A 20,354-nucleotide genomic window follows, 5' to 3' on the forward strand; every position below is an offset into this window, starting at 1 on the left:
CCTTGTTAGTGCTCATGTCTTAGGATGGATCTATATTTATCTCCAGCGTATTTACTTTGGTTACGGTCAGTTTTCTGCTTACATCTTCCTTCCATCTGCAACTCATCGGTCACAATCCTCCTGCATCTCTGTACTCGCCAGTGCGGCTCTCTGATTTAATGATGGCGATGTTGTGTGTTGGAAATGTATTTGCTGCTTTTTTAAAGTTTTTCTTGGAAATTAGGTTTTGAGAGAACAAAAATATGTATTGATAAATCAATTTATCTATCGAAATTCCCCACATTAGGTTTTTGATCTGTTTTGGTAATATATAGGGCTGGTTCTATATATTATATCTATCTATCTGTCTGTCTGTCTGTCTATCTATCCTTGTTATTATTATTATTATTATTATTATTATTATATAGCACCAACAGTTTGTGCAGAGCTATACAATATAAAAGGAATGCAGTACAATTATAATATACATCAAGACAGGAGGGTTAGGAGGGGCCTGCTCATGAGAGCTTACAATCTAAAAGGGAGGGTCAAGTGATGCAAAAAGTAATAACTGTGTGCTGATCAGTTATCTATCTATCTATCTATCTATCTATCTATCTATCTATCTATCTATCTATCTATCTATCTATCTATCTATCTATCTATCTATCTATCTATCTATCTTTGTATCATCTCAGTTTGGAATTTCTTTCTTTCTTTCTTTTTTTTTCTTCTCAATTTTGAATTTCTTTCTTTCTTTCTTGCCCCCCCCCCTCACTTTCATCTTTCTTTCTTTCTTTCTTTCTTTCTTTCTTTCTTTCTTTCTTTCTTTCTTTCTTTCTTTCTTTCTTTCTTTCTTTCTTTCTTTCTTTCTTTCTTTCTCTCTTTCATTCTTCTCAGTTTGGAATTTCTCTATCTATCTATCTATCTATCTATCTATCTATCTATCTATCTATCTATCTATCTATCTATCTATCTATCTATCTATCTATCTATCTATCTTTGTATCATCTCAGTTTGGAATTTCTTTCTTTTTCATTTTCTTTCTTTCTTCCTTTTTTTTTTCTTCTCAATTTTGAATTTCTTTCTTTTTCTTTCTTTCTTTCTTTCTTTCTTTCTTTCTTTCTTTCTTTCTTTCTTTCTTTCTTTCTTTCTTTCTTTCTTTCTTTCTTTCTTTCTTTCTTTCTTTCTTTCTTTCTTTCTTTCTTTCTTTCTTTCTTCTCAGTTAGGAATTTCTTTCTTTCTTTCTTTCTTCCCCCCCCCTTACTTTCATCCTCTTTCTTTCTTTCTTTCTTTAACTTTAAAATACCAAAAAATAAAAACTACTGACACCAGTGGGTGAACTTCCAGGAGCGCAAAGGTCACACTTGCGACCAGGCCCTGGCATTCCACCACCATGGGGAGGCCCCAAGATGGCAGGAAAGGGGCCCACTGCAGAACTTGTGAAAGGGTCCCGCTGCGGGACCATAATAAAGGGCCCCGCAATGAGAGTAAAGGGCCCCAGGATCAGTGGGCAGAGCCCCAGGCTTTAAGGGAAGGGCCCCAGCTAGGGGCCTGGGGGGCCCTTCATGGTTTCTTGCACCGGGGCCCTGAAGGTTCTAGTTACGCCTCTGGACAACGATCAGTGACTTATAGCGGGACCTCGATATTGCAGTGGACAAATCGGACACTAAGGGGTTTATTTACTAAAGCTAGAGAGAGCAAAATTTGTCACAATTCTGCAGAGAAGCCAATCAGCTTCTATCCTCAGCTTGTTAAATTACGCTTTACTAATATAAACCGGGAAGCTGATTGGTTTCTCTGCAGAACTGTGACTACAGTAATTTTGCCCTCTCTCGCTTTAGTAAATAAACCCCTAACTGACACTTTCTGGGAACCAGTGACACTAATACAGTGATTAGTGCTAAAAATGTGCACTGTCACTGTACTAATGACACTGGCTGGGAAGGGGTTAACATCAGTGGTGATCAAAGGGTTAACTGTGTACCTGACCAGTGTTTCTATGTACTTTGTGGAGGTGCTTTTATTAGGGGAAGACATAAATCCATGTCCCTGCTTTGCAGAGATACAGAATCCATGCATTCCCTCCTGTCAGACTGCCGTTCTGCCTCTCTGCTGGATGATCGGTGGGTGCCGGTGGACATCGAATTCACGGTACTCGCTGCTTGGCTCCCGCTGTATGCGATCAGATCGCTGTGTTTCCCACACTGCATAAGTGTGAACCTAGGCTTAAAGGCCAGTTCACACCAGAACTCTGTGCATGAAAGCTGCGTTCCATGCGCATTTCCTTCGCAGCGTTCAAAACACACTGCACTTGCGATCTGCAGCGGGTGACAGTTAGTGCACCCCAAATGCAGGTCACAAATGCAGTGCGTCTTCCTGCACCAGATCACACTGTACAGTGGTACCATGCAACCTGGCTGCTGTGCATTTTGTAGTGTATGTACTACATTTGGTACGATCCGCCACAATTTCAGCCTTTTTAAATAAACCCGGATCGTATGTGAATCGCACAGAGTGTACGTGTCTTTCTTTTACATAGTTACATAGTTACATAGTTAGTGAGGTTGAAAAAAGACAGCAGTCCATCCAGTTCAACCTATGATGTGTGTGTGTTTGCTGTTACCCGTACATTGTATACCCCTGTATGTTGTGGTTTTTAAGGTGCCCATCTAATAATTTTTTGAAACTATCGATGCTCCCTGCTGATACCACTTCTTGTGGAAGAGAACTCCACATCCTTACCGCTCTTACAGTGAAGAACCCCCTACGTATTTTAAGGTTAAACCATTTTTCCTCTAGTTTTAGTGAGTGGCCATGTGTCTTATTGTATTCCCTTTCTCTGAATAGTTTGTTCCTTATGCTAGGGTCACCAGTACAGTATTTGTACATTGATATCATATCCCCCCTCAATCGTCTCTTCTCCAGAGAGAATAGGTTCAGTGCTTGTAGTCTTTCCTCATAGCCGATGCCCTCCATTCCCCTAATTATTTTTGTTGCCCTTCTCTGGACTCTCTCCAGTTCCAGCACATCCTTCCTGAGGACCGGTGCCCAGAACTGGACAGCATACTCCAGATGTGGCCGGACCAGAGTCTTGTAGAGCGGGAGAATAATCTCTTTATTTCTGGAGTGAATCCCTTTTTTATACATCCCAGTATTCTGTTGGCTTTGCTTGCAGCGGCTTGGCATTGCATGCCACTTTCAAGCCTGTTGTCCACTAGGACCCCCAGGTCCTTTTCCATCTTAGACTCACCCAGAGGATTCCCCCCAATGAGTAGCTTGCTTTCGTGTTTCTGATGCCCAAGTGCATTACTTTACATTTTTCAACATTAAACCTCATCTGCCATGTAGTTTCCCCCCCCCGTTATTTTGTTCAGGTCCGCTTGTAGGGTTTCCACATCCTGCATAGAAGATATTGGCATGCTTAGTTTAGTATCATCTGCAAATACTGAGATTGTACTAGATATCCCCTCCTCTAGATCATTTATGAATAAATGTTTTTCTTTCTTTCTTTCTTTCTTTCTTTCTTTCTTTCTTTCTTTCTTTCTTTCTTTCTTTCTTTCTTTCTTTCTTTCTTTCTTTCTTTCTTTCGTCTACTTTGTCTACTTCCATCCTTGTTGTTTCTTTCTTTCTTTCCTAAGTTTGAAATGTAATTATCTATCTATCTATCTATCTATCTATCTATCTATCTATCTATCTATCTATCTATCTATCTATCTATCTATCTATCTATCTATCTATCTATCTATCTATCTATCTATCTATCTATCTTTCTTCTCTCCTACTTCCATCCTTTCTTTCTTTCTTTCTTTCTTTCTTTCTTTCTTTCTTTCTTTCTTTCTTTCTTTCTTTCTTTCTTTCTTTCTTTCTTTCTTTCTTTCTTTCTTTCTTTCTTTCTTTCTTTCTTTCTTTCTTCCTTTCTTTCTTTCTTTCCTAAATGTATTTATCTATCTATCTATCCTATATATTCTATCTATCCTATGTATTAGGGATCTATCTATCTATCTATCTATCTATCTATCTATCTATCTATCTATCTATCTATCTATCTATCTATCTATCTATCTATCTATCTATCTATCTATCTATCTATCTATCTATCTATCTATCTATCTATCTATCTATCTATCTATCTATCTATCTATCTATCTATCTATCTTCTCCCCTACTTCCATTCATTCTTTCTTTCTTTCTTTCTTTCTTTTTTCTCCCCTACTTCCATCCTATCTATCTTGGATGTCTTTTTTTCTTTCTTTCTTTCTTTCTTTCTTTCTTTCTTTCTTTCTTTCTTTCTTTCTTTCTTTCTTTCTTTCTTTCTTTCTTTCTTTCTTTCTTTCCTTCTTTCCTTCTTTCTTTCGTCTCCCCCTACTTCCATCCTATCTTTCCATCATCTCTTCTACTTTCTTTCAGGAAATGTGTTGGTACTACAGAACACTTATTTCTCTCCTTATCTCCCTAACTTAGGAAGGAGGTGTTCTGTAGTCCACAGAGGGAACAATGTAACCGATAACAGTCGGTGGAGGCAGAGAAGACAGGAAGTTTGGCGCTCACTGGATTTCTGGCAGGATCAGCAGCTATTTAGTTGCACTTAGGCTCTGTTCACGCATGAGCATTTTTCAGCTCGTAAAACGCTCATCTCTGAAGTCTCCAATAGCCCAACAAGAAAAATCCCATTAATTTCAATGGCCCCTGTTCACATATGAGCGTTTTGTCGACTGAAGCAAAGCGCCTGAAGCTCAAAAAAGTACATGAGCTTCTTTTTTGGCAGATTACACGCGTTTTCGTTAGATGTCAATGCCTGCCTCCAAACACCTGTAAAAAACGCCTGAAAATGATAGGTTCAGGTGTAAATGGAGCCTTACTGAACAGATATAACAAAGAGCAATTTCAATGGGATATTTAACAGACCAAAAGGGAGCAAATGAGAAAAGTTAATTGTTGAGGTTTCCATACACTTTAATTCCTGTTCAGGTTCAGAAATGATCTGTGTGATCTGTAAAGTAGCATCATATCATATCCCATAAGGTAACATTGTTTCTCTTTCATAGTCCCATAAGAATGTTAGAAAGTATCAGCAGCGATGTAACCAGAGTCCCAGCATGTCACTCTACAAAGCGGCGTGTGTTTATCCGTATGTGGCCCCTCCTTCACTTTACATAGAGTGAGAACCTGTGTGAGAGCCGCCTGGGTCAAGGGAACAGCTCCAAGTGACTGCAACGCTGCCAAAAAAGAAGAACCCCGGCTTGTTCACTTTAAAGGCGCTCGGAGATTTATAGGACCACCGGATCCCCGGGAGGGAACCCCACTAACTCCACTTCAAGCACAGAGCCCTTCGGAAACTTGGTGACAATGAGAGCTGCGATCTTCATTCTCCTTCAAGTAAGTGCGTGCCGATGTTTGCAAATAGTTCCAGATGTTGGAGTGACACGAAGTGGCGTTACCGCTCGCTTTTCACTGCTGTCAGTCCAGAAGTCCCACGCAGGAATCCCCTAGAGGGGGATTTGTAGAGAGAGAAACAACGTGTCACATTTTTACCTTGTACCAAATAAAGGTGTCAAGACAATTGCAACAAATTCAAAAGTGCATTTAAGCTTTTGTATTTTTTAATTTTTTTCATGTTATACTTATCTTAATAGAATGTAATGCGTTTAATGTAAAAGACATCTTTTATTTTATGCTTAAGTTGTTTAGTTTATTATTGTTTTGTATCATTTATTGTGTTTTATTATTATTATTATTATTATATAGGATTTTTGTTTAGGTCTTTGTTTATTGTTTTTTTATTATTTATTGGGTTTTATTATTATTATTAGTAGTAGTATATAGGATTTTTGTTTAGGTTATTTTGTTTTTTGGGTTTTTTTTTTTTTTTTTTTTCAATTATTTCAAAGAAAAAGGAAACAACACATATGAATTCTTTACAAGGGTCCAGGATTGTCCAAATATTATAGGCATTTAGTTTACACATTGTTTATTATTATTATACAGGATTTATACAGCAGTTTGTGCATTGTTTTAGTTACTTTTATATAGTATAAAATCTGTACAACCAGAGAGTGACGAGGACCTGATTGGAGAATCTTTATAAAGTTTATGATTTATCTCGTAGAATTTGTAACTTGACGTCAGAGACAGGCTGTGTTCTCTGCCTTTTATTTTCCTTGTTAGTGCTCATGTCTTAGGATGGATCTATATTTATCTCCAGCGTATTTACTTTGGTTACGGTCAGTTTTCTGCTTACATCTTCCTTCCATCTGCAACTCATCGGTCACAATCCTCCTGCATCTCTGTACTCGCCAGTGCGGCTCTCTGATTTAATGATGGCGATGTTGTGTGTTGGAAATGTATTTGCTGCTTTTTTAAAGTTTTTCTTGGAAATTAGGTTTTGAGAGAACAAAAATATGTATTGATAAATCAATTTATCTATCGAAATTCCCCACATTAGGTTTTTGATCTGTTTTGGTAATATATAGGGCTGGTTCTATATATTATATCTATCTATCTGTCTGTCTGTCTGTCTATCTATCCTTGTTATTATTATTATTATTATTATTATTATTATATAGCACCAACAGTTTGTGCAGAGCTATACAATATAAAAGGAATGCAGTACAATTATAATATACATCAAGACAGGAGGGTTAGGAGGGGCCTGCTCATGAGAGCTTACAATCTAAAAGGGAGGGTCAAGTGATGCAAAAAGTAATAACTGTGTGCTGATCAGTTATCTATCTATCTATCTATCTATCTATCTATCTATCTATCTATCTATCTATCTATCTATCTATCTATCTATCTATCTATCTATCTATCTATCTTTGTATCATCTCAGTTTGGAATTTCTTTCTTTCTTTCTTTTTTTTTCTTCTCAATTTTGAATTTCTTTCTTTCTTTCTTGCCCCCCCCCCCTCACTTTCATCTTTCTTTCTTTCTTTCTTTCTTTCTTTCTTTCTTTCTTTCTTTCTTTCTTTCTTTCTTTCTTTCTTTCTTTCTCTCTTTCATTCTTCTCAGTTTGGAATTTCTCTATCTATCTATCTATCTATCTATCTATCTATCTATCTATCTATCTATCTATCTATCTATCTTTGTATCATCTCAGTTTGGAATTTCTTTCTTTTTCATTTTCTTTCTTTCTTCCTTTTTTTTTTCTTCTCAATTTTGAATTTCTTTCTTTTTCTTTCTTTCTTTCTTTCTTTCTTTCTTTCTTTCTTTCTTTCTTTCTTTCTTTCTTTCTTTCTTTCTTTCTTTCTTTCTTTCTTTCTTCTCAGTTAGGAATTTCTTTCTTTCTTTCTTTCTTCCCCCCCCCCTTACTTTCATCCTCTTTCTTTCTTTCTTTCTTTCTTTCTTTCTTTCTTTCTTTCTTTCTTTCTTTCTTTCTTTCTTTCTTTCTTTCTTTCTTTCTTTCTTTCTTTCTTTCTTTCTTTCTTTCTTTCTTTCTTTCTTTCTTTTTTTCTTTCTTTCTTTCTTTCTTTCTTTCTTTCTCTCTTTCTTTCTTTCTTTCTTTCTCTCTTTCTTTATCTCTTTCTTTCTTCTCAGTTTGGTATCTATCTATCTATCTATCTATCTATCTATCTATCTATCTATCTATCTATCTATCTATCTATCTATCTATCTATCTATCTATCTATCTATCTATCTATCTATCTATCTATCTATCTATCTATCTATCTATCTATCTATCTATCTATCTATCTATCTATCTATCTATCTAATCTGATTCATGGTGTGAACACTCCCCATAACATTTTTACAAAGCAATAGCAGTGTTGTTACCCTGGGCCAGGAAGTATGTTGGTACTACAGAACACTTATTTCTCTCTTTATCTCCATAAAATAGGAAGGAGGCGTTCATATCTGCACTGTGATATATACCAGCTGTATGCCAGCTCTATTACCCCATCTTGAGTTCACATCAACTTAGTATGGACTAAGATCCAATGTGATGTTTTGTAACTTTCTTTACTTATGGATTGGGAAATTGACAAGCAGAGTCTTTGGACGTTTTTGTTTGCTGTAATGATTTGTCCAAAATGTATGTATTCTGTATGTCACTTTGCCATGCGGTATAGAATATTATGGCTCCAGATGAGTAAAATATCCAGCGTGGAATAACCTTTACATTTGTCTGCTGCCTGTTAAGCTTCAACTGAAAAATAAAAACTTTACATTGAGAAGTTCTTTTATTATATGTAATTGGGTATTTATTATGTTCAATTCATTGTATATTTGCAACTCTTGGTTTTTTCATCCTTTCTCCCTCCAGCTATCTATCTGTCTGTCTGTCTGTCTGTCTGTCTGTCTATCTATCATGGTACCCGCCAATCAGCTCCCGCTGAGTGTAATCAAGGCGGGAGCGAACCGCCGCCGGTCTGCATTTATGCCAGCTACTGGGAAGTGAAGAATCACGTATATATATAGAAATATATATATATATATATATATATATATATATATATATACGTGATCCTGCACACAGCTGCCGCCCTGTAGCAGTTAAACTGCTATAGGATGGTCACTAAATGGTTAAGGGGGTATCTTGTTTGTGTTAAGGGGGGTTGGTCTCACTTGAAGCCAGTGCACCCCATATGAATCATAATTTTATTTTTTTCCTTGTTGCAGATTTTCCCTCACTATTTGTCTAGTAAGGGTAGACCCTTCCCCACTCTATCCAAATATTGGGGAAAAAAGTTTTGGCTTGGCACACAGTTTAAGTACGTTTCAATATTTAACCACTTACGGACCGTCCACCATGTATTTACATTGGTTCTTTGATGTTAAATACCGGGGTTATGGGAGTGGATAGCTGCCATAACTGTGGTATTTTTTAAATGGTGGGCGGTCCGCTTTAACATAAGGGCGGTCCCAGTGGTGGTTAGAAACACCCCCTAGGCTTACATTTAACCCCTTGATCCAGTGGTGTATTTTGGTTTTGTGCTGCCCTAGGCAAGACTAAAACTGGGCACCCCCCCCCCCCCCCCTCCTATGTAAATTTGCCCCACTCCCTTTTTAACGGATGTGACTTCCTTAAAAATTGAAGAACTAAAAGTCCCAGCATGAACTCCTGAGATCTCACAAGAGGGGGGGGGGGGTGAGGGAGAGAGAGAGGGGGGCAGGTGAGAGGAGATGAGAGAGAGGGGGATGAGAGAGAGGAGGGGATGAGAGAGAGGGGAGATAAGAGAGGGGGGGATGGATGAGAGAGAGGGGGATGAGAGAGAGAGAGAGAGGGGGGGTTAAGAGAGAGAGAGGGAGGGTGAGAGAGAGAGGGGAGGGGTGAGAGAGAGAGAGGGGGGTGAGAGAGGCGGCTCTAGCAACCAGGAGCCGATAGAGTCTCAGGAGGGGGGGGCTTTTTTTGCTGCCCCCTGCAAAGTGCCGCCCTAGGCCTGGGCCTTGTTGGCCTAGGCCAAAATACAGCACTGCCTTGATCACCCACTGTGTTAACCCCTTCATTGCCAGTGTCATTATTACAGTAACAGTGCATATTTTTAGCACTGATTACTGTAGTAATGTCACTGGTCCCCTCCAGAAGTGTCAAAAATGTCAGTTAGAGGTCCGATCTGTCCGCCACAATGTCACAGTCCCACTAAAAATCTCAGATCACCGCCATTACTAGTAACAAAAAAATAAACTATAAAAATGACATAAATCTTTCCCGTAGATAGTAGATGCGATAATGTTTGCGCAAACCAATCAAAATACGCTTATTGTAATTTCTTTTACCAAAAATATGTAGCAGAAAACAAATTGGTCTAAATGTTAAAAAATTTAGATTTTAAAATTTTATTCTTTGGGAATGTCATATAGCAGAATGTGAAAAATTTAGTTTTTTTCAGAATTGTCACTTTTTTTGTTTATAGCGCAGAAAATAAAAATCACACAGGTGATCAAATACCACCAAAAGAAAGCTCTGTTTGTGGGAAAAAAAAGGACATCAATTTTATTTGGGTACAGCGTCATGCGACCACGCAATTGTCCATTAAAATAACGCAGTACCGTATCTGCAAAAAAATGGCCTGGTCATTAAGGGGGAAAATCCTTCCGGTCCAGAAGTGGTTAAGAGCCGAATAACAGGAGAGATCAGATTACACAGATTAATAAATGACTCAGAATAGGGACACACACCCCTCCCTCTCTCCTAGCAGAAATGGAACCATCCTAAAGTGAAACTTCACTCTCTCAGTCAATATTGACCATTTTTAATCATTATAATTGCTGGCATTAGTAAGGCCCCTTTCACACTTGTGAGACTTGTCATGCGATTTGGGACTGCAAAATCGCATGACAAGTTGTTCTCCATTATTTCCAATGAGCCCCATTCATATCTATGCGACTTCAAAGTAGTCCCTGCACTACTTTTGGCATGATTTTGATACGTTTTGTGTAAAAGACATTATAAGCCCAGTCAAACTCGCATCAAAATCGCGGCAAAAAGTCACGTTAAAATTCCCGGTAAAATCTCGCGACTTTGAAGTCGCACAAGTGTGAAAGGGGCCTAAATAGATAGGAAGCTAGATTATATTTACTCGTTTTAAACTTTTTGTTTACTTTTTTTCAGTTGCTTCCTGGTTTATGGCCTAGGCTAAAATTATGTCATACATATCAGGAGTCTTCATGGGAGGAGGGGCTTTCTCAGCTAAGCACATTCTCCATGCCTGAGCTAAGGGCAGATGGATCGGGGGAAAAAATGCTGCATGATTTATCTGCCTTTACTCAAGATGGCCATAGCCATAGCTCCCAACTGTCCCTGATTTCGAGGGACTGTCCCTGATTTGGAGCAAAGTCCTTCTGTCCCTCTTTCCTCCTCATTTGTCCCTCATTTTGGTCTGATCTGTATAGTTATATATAAAATGCACTTTTTATCTTTCAAAAAGTGTTTCCCAGGGCTAAACCTTTCATTTAATTTCTAAATTGCTGCATTTGTAAATTTCAAAAGCCAATATAAAGGAATAGAAGTGGTAAAAAAAAAAAAAAAACACTTAAACCAATCATTTTTTTAAAAAATAATTCTCCTTCAAGGGGGTGTGGCAGGGGGTGTGTCCTATGCGTACATACCTTTTGCTAATAGGTGTTGGGAGGTAGGTATGGCCACACCCCACAGCTAGAAGGGGGGGGGGGGGTCGTTTTCTCAGCAAAATAAAGCATTGAGACATGGCTGGATGGGGGGAGTTTGCTTTGAATAATAAAAATGAATTAAATAGCGTTTTCAGTCTGTGGTGCTCAAATACAGTGTAGTTCCGCTTTTATTAGCCAGCCAAATCAGGCTGAAAAACAGTATGTAGGCAGTGGTGGACATTCTTAATACAAAGACCAACATGCTTTGCAGGTATAGAATTATGGTTCCACCCTCTATTAAAGTGGAAGTACAGCCAAAGCCCGTTTGGCTGCACTGCTTCTGTGGATCACAGGGGCAGGGATAGGCACGGGCCAAGGCTGTTGCGGACATTTTCCAAAGTACAGACCTTAGTGAAGATCAATTCCTGGATTGGCACCCAGCTCAACCTCTAAGCGAGCCGCTAATAGCCTGAGCCAGCCGCTCCCGCCCCCTCCGAAGCCCAGCGCTGCAGTGAGCAAGGGGGAGGGGGGGGGGGGGGCAGAGCAGAGAGCTGTAGATTGACAGTCAGCAGTTCTCTGCTCAGGGAGCCCTGAGAACCGAGCGATCAACAGTGTTTGATCGCTCGGTTCTCAGTGTTAGATCCGTCGGGGGACAGATGCTGCATCCACCTTGGTAAGTATGATTCTAGAAAAAGACAAAATCCAAAACTTCTCTTTTAAGTTCTGACCTGTAAGATTATGTACACATATTTAAAAAAAATATATAAAACATCAGTTTTTAACCACTTTACCACCGGAGGATTTTGCTGTCTTACGTCGGGGCCACTTTTTGCGATTCGGCACTGTGCGACTTTAACTGACAATTGCGCGGTCGTGCGACGCCGTACCCAAACGAAATTTACGTCCTTTTTTTCCCCACAAACAGAGCTTTCTATTGGTGGTATTTGATCACCTGTGCGATTTTTACTTTTTGCGCTATAAACAAAAAAAGAGCGTAAATTTTGAAAAAATAACAATATTTTTCACTTTTTTTTTTATATGAAATTCCCCCCAAAAAAATGTAAAAATCAAAATTTTTTAAAGTTTTTGGCCAATTTGTTTTCTGCTACCTATGTTTGGTAAAAAAAATCACAATAAGCGTATTTTGATTGGTTTGCGCAAAAGTTATTGCGTTTACTAAGGGAAAGATTTCTGTCATTTTTGGTGTTTTTTGTTTTAACGAGTAATGGCGGCGATCTGCGGTTTTTTTTGCGGGACTGCGACATTGCGGCGGACAGATTGGACCCTTGGCTGACATTTTTGACACTTTTGGGGGTACCAGTGACATTACTACAGTAATCAGTGCTATACATATGCACTGTTACTGTAAAAATGACACTGGCAGGGAAGGGGTTAATTTTATTGGAGAGGGAGGGGTTAATGTATGCCTGGTGCCTACTGACGTGTGGGGGGGGAGGTGACTAAGTGACACAGGGACAGATCGCATGTTCAGCTTTGCTGAATCCTACAATCTGACCCTGCCTGTCACTTAGGAGATCCGCCCGCTTTGTTTACACAAGTGGGCGGATCTCCAGACTCGATTCCCCGATGATTGGGGAAGAGCAGCGGCGATCGCCGCCGCTCCTCTCCTGGCCCGACTCCGGCTGTGACTGAATACAGCGGGAGCAAGCCACCGGCCGCCCACAAGGGGAGGAGTCCAGCGACGTAGGTCTACTTCGCTGGACGGGAACGAGCCACTTTGCCGCAGTAGAGCTCGAGTGAGCGGTCGGCAAGTGGTTAAACATGCAGAGCTTCAAATAAAATTTGCCGAAATCCCTCTTTAAAACTTGATAATGTTAATGGTTATAGGGTGATTCAATACATTTTGACAAGGATACAAGGACATTGTCAGTAAATAAAATAAAAAATAAAGCTAAAGTACCTTATTTAATCTAGTTACCTGTCCTATAGGTCTATTTTATGATCTTACATCGGGATTAAAATATTTTTACTTAGTGAATGGTTAAAACTCTGGCCCCCCCAGCCCTTGACCACAAAAGCTATAGATTAAAATGAAACTGATTTGCCCTGAGAAACCAGCATTACATGGAGACTGGAACAATCTTTATTTTCATACTGTATTTCATAAATGTAATTCCTGTAATTCATATTTACATACTGCATCTCAAAGTGCAATACTAAATTACTAGAAATAAAGAAAACTCAGATTCCCTATTCCCCAAAATGTCAGCAAAAATCAAAAGATTTGAGCACAATTTAGCCATTCTGGATTTAAATAGTTACTATGGGGGACAAAAGCAAGTAAGAAACTGCTCATGTAAAAGGGGGAATATAGAGCAGGATTTTACATGTGCCTCTAGGGTTCATTTTCAACGTACACAATAATTTAACCAAAATAACAATAAAAAACATGATTTATTGGATATACACATTAGACTCCATAGCGGAACCAGCGTGTGTTCCAATAGGCGGATGTTATGTGTCACAGGAAGTCCCTATCCCTACGCGTTTTGTCACCAGGACAGGATCAGCCCCAATGGATCCAGGTAGCTACGGGGCAGTGGCCGCCATTTTAGGTAAATCAGCAGACAATTTCCGGGGCCCTCTTTGTGAGTGGAAGTTTGTTCCTTGGTTTTTATTAATAAAATTTAGAGTTATGCTATGATGCTTTCCTTGGTCTTTATCTTTCTCTGCGTGATACATTGAAATGTGGATCCATTGTTCCTGGTTGGTGATGCAGCACTAACCTGAAGCCTGGCTGACCAACCTTAGTTTATGCTTAGGGGGTCCACAGCAATGGGTGAGTGCATACCCTGGTGGGGGCAAGCCTTGTTTACATATGCAGAGCTCTGTTCTATATGTCTCCTAGCCAATAAGCGGGTGTCGGCAGACATCTATTTGCCAGCACCCGCCCTTTCGGGTTGAACTATGTCACATCACAGCATAGCCACCTGTAAGTGCCAGATCACGTATTGGGTACATTATCTGGTGCAGGAGAGCCACCCTGTCGCCATATGACTAAGTTATGCAGTCCGCAAGTGGTTAATGCACTTTATTTGCACTAGATATGTGCAATTAGTTTATTTTTTAATGTAAATTCGAACAAATTTTGGCAATTTGGACATTCGGGGGCTCACAAATGTCCGAAGAGCCGAAGCACCCAAGTGCCGAAGTTTCGAAGTTCGGAAGTGCCGAACCGAAGTGCCAAATTTCCAAAGTGCTTTGGAATTTCGGAAAAGTGGCAAAACAAGAGAGAAGTAGGGAAAATTACGTAAATGATGACAGGAATCTTGACCAATAAGCTAATTCCTTTTGTGCAATGTAATGCTTGCTTGCCAAATCCGGTTTCACTATTCCCTGCCGAATGAAATGAGCAAATTTTTGTGGTATTGATGTTACATTTAATGGTGATTTTATTTCATAACGGGCCAAAGCCTCGAAGTGCTGAAGTCCCAGAAGCGTTGAAGTCCCCGAAGCGCCGAAGTTCCCGAAGCGCGGAAGTCCCCGAAGTCCTGAAGTGAAACCAATGCCATTGGTCCGAATTTCCGAAGAAGACAAATTTTTTTACTTACACGAATTTCCGAACCAAACCAAATTCTTTCCCATACACATCCCTAAATTGCACTGAAGCACTTTTTTTCTATACACTCTTGTTTGCACATATTTTAGTACTTTTGCACACAGAAAGGGTAAGCACAGCTTTTATATTAATCCTGGTCCCAATAAGATCGAGAACCCCTTATATGGAGCACTGAGCGTTCTCCTTGGAGCTCTTCTCGCTGCCGAGGAACTGCGGTCGCATTGTATAACATCCTCTTTAAATGTTTGCAGAGTGTGTGATTAAGCTGTCTAAAGCGATTTTGTCCGTCCTCTTGCTTGTGGTTATACCCCAAATAAATCTATATTTATGTTTTCAATTGTGGGATCATTAAAATACTTGCCATTATTTGCAGAGGGGAGCGAAGCGTTTGGATAAATACTCCGCACACAGGATAAGCCAAAGAGCCGAATGGATGACTTGCTGGGTTTTTGTGATTCCTTGTACAATCTAAGGTTAAACTCCGGGCTGGCAGCAAAAATAATTAGTGACAGCCCCCCTCCCATCCTCCTTCATATACAGGATATAGTGCTTGTTTAGCCTTAAGGGGACTTTAATACAGCGAATCATGTAGCTTACCACATAGTCCTGCGGGCTTCCTCCCAGCTGGGCAACCAGTTCCCTGAAGTCCCCCGCTGGTTGTGTGACCACCCTTTCACCAACATCACCATGTACAATGCAGGATAGGGCGGGGCTGCGTCCGAGCGTGCAAGGGTTTTGCACATTCCCCTGTGGCTTGTTGATGCGCACTGTTGATCCTTTGGGCATTCAGGGGTTAGAGGTAATGGCATTTGCCTTTAACCACTTTAAGACCAGAAGATTTTATCCCCTTCCTGACCAGGCCCTATTTTGCGATTCGGCACTGCGTTACTTTAACGGACAACTACACGGTCGTTGGATACAGGTCACGAACGCTGTATCCAAACAAAATTTACGTCCTTTTTTTCCCACAAACAGAGCTTTCTTTTGGTGGTATATGATCACCCGTGCGATTTTTAATTTTTGCGCTATAAACAAAAAAAGAGCGACAATTCTTTACAAACATTTCCAAACAAGAAAAAAAAGAGCGACAATTTTGAAAAAAAAAAAAAAAACAATATTTTTCTCATTCTGTTATATAACATTCCCCAAAAAAATTAAAAATCAAGATTTTTTTAACATTTTAGGCCAATTTGTTTTCTGATACATATTTTTGGTAAAAAAAATCGAAATAAGCGTATTTTGTTTGGTTTGCGCAAAAGTTATCGCGTTTACTAACTACAGGAAAGATTTATGCCATTTTTATTGTTTGTTTTTTTACTAGTAATGGCGGTGATCTGCGATTTTTTTTGCAGGACTGCGACATTGCGGCGGCCAGATCAGACCCCTAACTGACATTTTTGACACTTTTGGGGGGGACCAGTGACATTACTACAGTAATCAGTGCTAAAAATATGCACTGTTACTGTAATGATGACACTGGCAGGGAAAGGGTTAACCCTATGGATGATCAAAGGGTTAAAGGTTAAATGTATGCCTCATGCTTACTGAAGTGTGTGGGGGGAGGGGGTTCTGTGACAGAGACAGAGATCGCAGGTTCAGCTATGCTGAATCCTGTGATCTCTCACTGTCTGTCACTGAGAAGATCCGCCTGCTTTGTTTACATAAGCAGGCGGGTCTTCTCACACTTTCCCCAATGATCGGGGAAGGGAGGTGGTGATCACCGCCTCTCCTCCTCCGGCCCAACTCCCGCTGTATCTAAACACAGCGGGAGCGAGCCTCTGGCAGCGTGCGCGTGCCACTGAGACTACTAGCAGTCCAGCGACGTACGCTGCTGGATCCAGGGGAGCCGCACTGCCGCAGTAGGATTACTGTGAGCAGTCGGCAAGTGGTTAAAGTATGCTCTGATCTATGTTTGATGGCAATATAATTGTGACATATTTTATATTTCTTTGTCCATTTGCCAAATGATTAATATTTTCTAAAATATCATACTGAAATTCGGCTTTCCTGGCAGGATACACCTTTAGAAGAAATTCTACTTAAGTCAAGGTTTACATCTATGCGGGTTGCGCTTGATGCATTTTTCAGGCACACTTTGCAGTGTGTTTTGCGCTTTTTTTAACCCTTATTTTTCATGCATTTTGTGTTCTTTTTATTTTTTTCTCTTTATTTGTTTTTTTGTTTAATAAATGTTATTTGCAAGAAATTCACAATATCCGAACAATTAAGTGATGTTGTAGTATTATAACATACACCAAACAATTATGGGTTACAGTGGTAAATAGATAGTGATTTACAGAGTAGTTCTTCCATAAATAATCAGAAATACACCATTCAGTATTAATGTCGCCCGTTATTCGGGAGTCCGAAATTCGCAGAGTTGTATAAAGAACTCGAAACCCATACTTGAGTAAAAGTACAAGTGCTCGATCAAAAAGTGACTTGAGTAGAAGTACTAAAGTATTCAACATTTTTTTACTTAAGTATTGCAAGTAGTTTTTTTTTTTTAATTTTGCTACTCAAGTACTGAAAGTAAAAGTACAAGTACTGTGTTATGTAGTTATTAAAGAAAGAAGTCAAAAGTTTGAACATCATATTGTCTTTTATTATTTCAAATGCAGCTTTTATTTATACATACAGTAGCATTTATTTTCGTATGCGCTGATAATACACATGTTTTGAGCTTCATGAAACCTGCCATCTACTGTTCTGGCAGTGGTAATTTTTATAATTGTAACGAGTAACTATGCAGCACAAAAAAAAAAAAATATCGGAGTAGAAGTATTAAAATCATCGAAAAAATGTAGTGAAGTAAAAGGAAAAAGTAGGAAAGTACAGATACCGCCTTTCGGTACTTAAGTACAGTAGTGAAGTAGTTCTACTTAGTTACTATACATCTCTGGAAATTCGTGTTCGGGAGGTAGAAAGAATAGTGGAAAGGTATGGATTAGAGGGAAGGTAAAGAAAAGATGAAAAAGGAATGGGGTTCCTGCTCAGATTACACTTTAAAATATAAAATAATAAAATATAAGTATGCAAAAAAAAAAAAAAAATGTAAGTATGCATAAACAAAGATATTATTAGGTTTGAGACATTATTGCAGCGTATGTTGGTCAGGGCCAGATTAACATAGGGGCTATTGGAGCTGCAGCTCCAGGCCCCTACCTTTATATAGGCCCCGGGTTGGCCATATTCACTGTTACCGCTCTTCTGTCACTTGTAAACACAGAAGTCTGGCTTCTATGCTCGCTTCCCCAGGCAGCTCCCTCAGAACCTCCCCACACAGCACGAAGGCCGGACAAGGAGGGACAGTTGCCGATGCATGGATGTGTTTATGGGCTTCAGAGACAGCATCCCATGTTGAATTAGGCATGCATGGCTGCACCCTTCCTCCTCTGGGTGCATGCCAAGGCACAGCCCTTAAGGCCCTTCAAAATCCTCAGCACCAAGCCCATGATGCTCTTAATCCGGCCCTGATGTTGGTAAGTAAGTAAAGGACACCCAGCAGTTCCATATCTTGTGGGATACAGAGGTCAGACCTCTATATTCAAAAGTGAAATCTTCCATATGGTAAATGCGATCTACAACCCTTTAACCATTGTGGAACTGTAGGGATAATTGGTTGTTTCCAATGTTGGGAAATGAGAGATTTAGCAGCATTGAGCAGATAAGAAAAAATGGATCTGCAATATGGGCCTGCTGGTTCTCCTATACAGTGGAACAACACTTCCCATGGGTCATTATTTATTGGGAATCCCCAAATAATCTCGATAAATTTTAGGATTGTGGTCAAAAAGAATGGATAAATGGGCAAAACCACCAGATGTGGGCATAGGTGGCTACTTTGTCACAGCCTCTTCAGCAGAGGTTGGAAGTTTCTGGAAACATCTGATGAAGTTTTAGCAGTGTATAATGCCATCTTGTTAACAGCTTATAGTTGATCTCAGCGATTTTCGAGGAGATAGAAGAGGTGTGGGCTAGTCGAAGACTTTTTCTCTGTTGAGTAAGTGATAAAGCTTGTTGGAAGTCCTTTTCCCATATGCTTATGAAGGTTGGAGTATTGACAGAGTCTGTATTTTTTAGTGCTTTAGAAAATTGGGATACGGTTTTCTGAGGGGGTTGGTTGGCGTTTAGGATAGATTCAACTTGGGTGAGGTCAGCCTGAGTACGTAGAGGATGTGGTATAGCTTTAATGAATTGTTTCAATTTAGCATATCTCCAATAGTCCAGAAATGAAAAGGAGGAGGTTTTTTTCTCTTTAAATACACTGTGAATACACTGTATATAGCTGGTTGCCAAGGAGTGGGCCTGGAAGCTGGCCGCCACGTCCTTAACAACCGATGAGTCATCAGCTGTCAGCGGGATTCCCCGCTGACAGCTAAATGTAAAAAAGGAATTGTTGCCAAAAAAATACAGTGAAAAAAACTGTGTGGGGTCCCCCCCCACAGGTCCATACCAGGCTCTTAGGGTCTGATATGGATTTGGAGGGGACCCCCACACCAAAATATTTTAAAAAAATGGTGTGGGGACTCCCAAAAATCTATACCAGACCCTTATCCGACCATGTAGCCTGGAAGGTCAGGTGAGGGAGGGGATATGCGAGTGCCCCCCCCCCCCCTGAACCATACCAGGCCGCATCTCCTTAACATGGGGAGGGGGGACATGTTGATGGGGACGAGGGCCTCTTCCCAACAACCCTTGATGGTGGTTGGGGGGGTCTGCGGGCAGGGGGCTTATCGGAAATCTTAAAGCCCCATTTAAGAAAGGGTGCCCCTGGATCCCAGTCCCCCTATGTAAATGAGTATAAGTACCCCTATTCATTCACTAAAAAAAAGCAGTGTAGTGTTACAAAAAACAAGAGACAGTTTTTAACCATCCTTTATTAAAAATGGAGAATATCCCCTGTGGTAGCTCCACTGTTTATTCTTCCTCTGGTCTTCTACCTCCGCTGTCTTCTTCCTCCTCTGTCTTCTCCCTCTTCTGTCTTCTCCCGCTGGTGGTTTCTTCTCTCTTCGCTGTCTTCTACCTCCGCCGATGCTGATCTGCTAAAAATATAAAAACGGTAGGGGCGGGTTCTCCAGGTGACATCACCGGTTGGCTACGCCCCATGGCTATTTAAGAAATGGCAGACACCGGAGCCGACACAATGGAGGGAGCTAACATTGGAGGATTACCTTTTTTAGAAATTTTTAGCAGGCCAGCGGCGGCAGAGAATGAAGAAGACAGCGGAGGGAGAAGACATCACTGGAGGGAGAAGACAGCAGAGAGAGAAGAAACCCCTGGAGGGAGAAGACATCACCAGAGGGAGAAGACAGCGGAGAGAGAAAACATCTCCAGAGGGAGAAGACAGTGGAGGGAGAAGAAACCACCGGAGGCAGTAGACAGCGGAAAGAGATGACCGGAGGAAGAAGATACGTTGGAGCTATGACAGGGGACAATCTTCATTTTTAATAAAGGACTTTTCAAAAACCATCTCTTGTTTTTTGTAACACTATACTGCTTTTTTTGGTGAATGAGTAGGGGTACAATGCTCAATACCCCATACTCATTCACATGGGGGGGGGGGAGATCCCCTTCCCCCTTTCTTAAAGAGAGCTTCCAGATTCCAATAAGCCCCCTGCCCGCAGACCCCCACAACCACTGCCCAGGGTTGTTGGGAAGAGGCCCTTGTCCCCATCACTATGAGGACAAAGTGCTTTGGGGTGGGAGGGTATGCAGTCTGGTATGGTTCAGGAGAGGGGGGGGG

At 40.3% G+C, this 20,354-nt stretch overlaps 1 protein-coding gene across 1 annotated transcript in view; it reads left to right on the forward strand.

Moving 5' to 3' along the window:
- The first annotated feature begins 5,239 nt into the window (after positions 1 to 5,239).
- Positions 5,240 to 20,354, forward strand: part of CRHR2 (corticotropin releasing hormone receptor 2) — a 512,276-nt gene continuing 497,161 nt past the window's right edge. The window contains exon 1 of the mRNA XM_082259069.1: positions 5,240 to 5,358. Coding sequence (XP_082115195.1) covers positions 5,329 to 5,358 — 30 coding nt within the window. The 5' untranslated portion in view covers positions 5,240 to 5,328. The remainder of the gene's footprint in view (positions 5,359 to 20,354) is intronic.

This window comes from Pelophylax lessonae, assembly GCF_965119305.1.
Source record: "Pelophylax lessonae genome assembly, chromosome: 5".
Taxonomy (NCBI): Eukaryota; Metazoa; Chordata; class Amphibia; order Anura; family Ranidae; genus Pelophylax; species Pelophylax lessonae.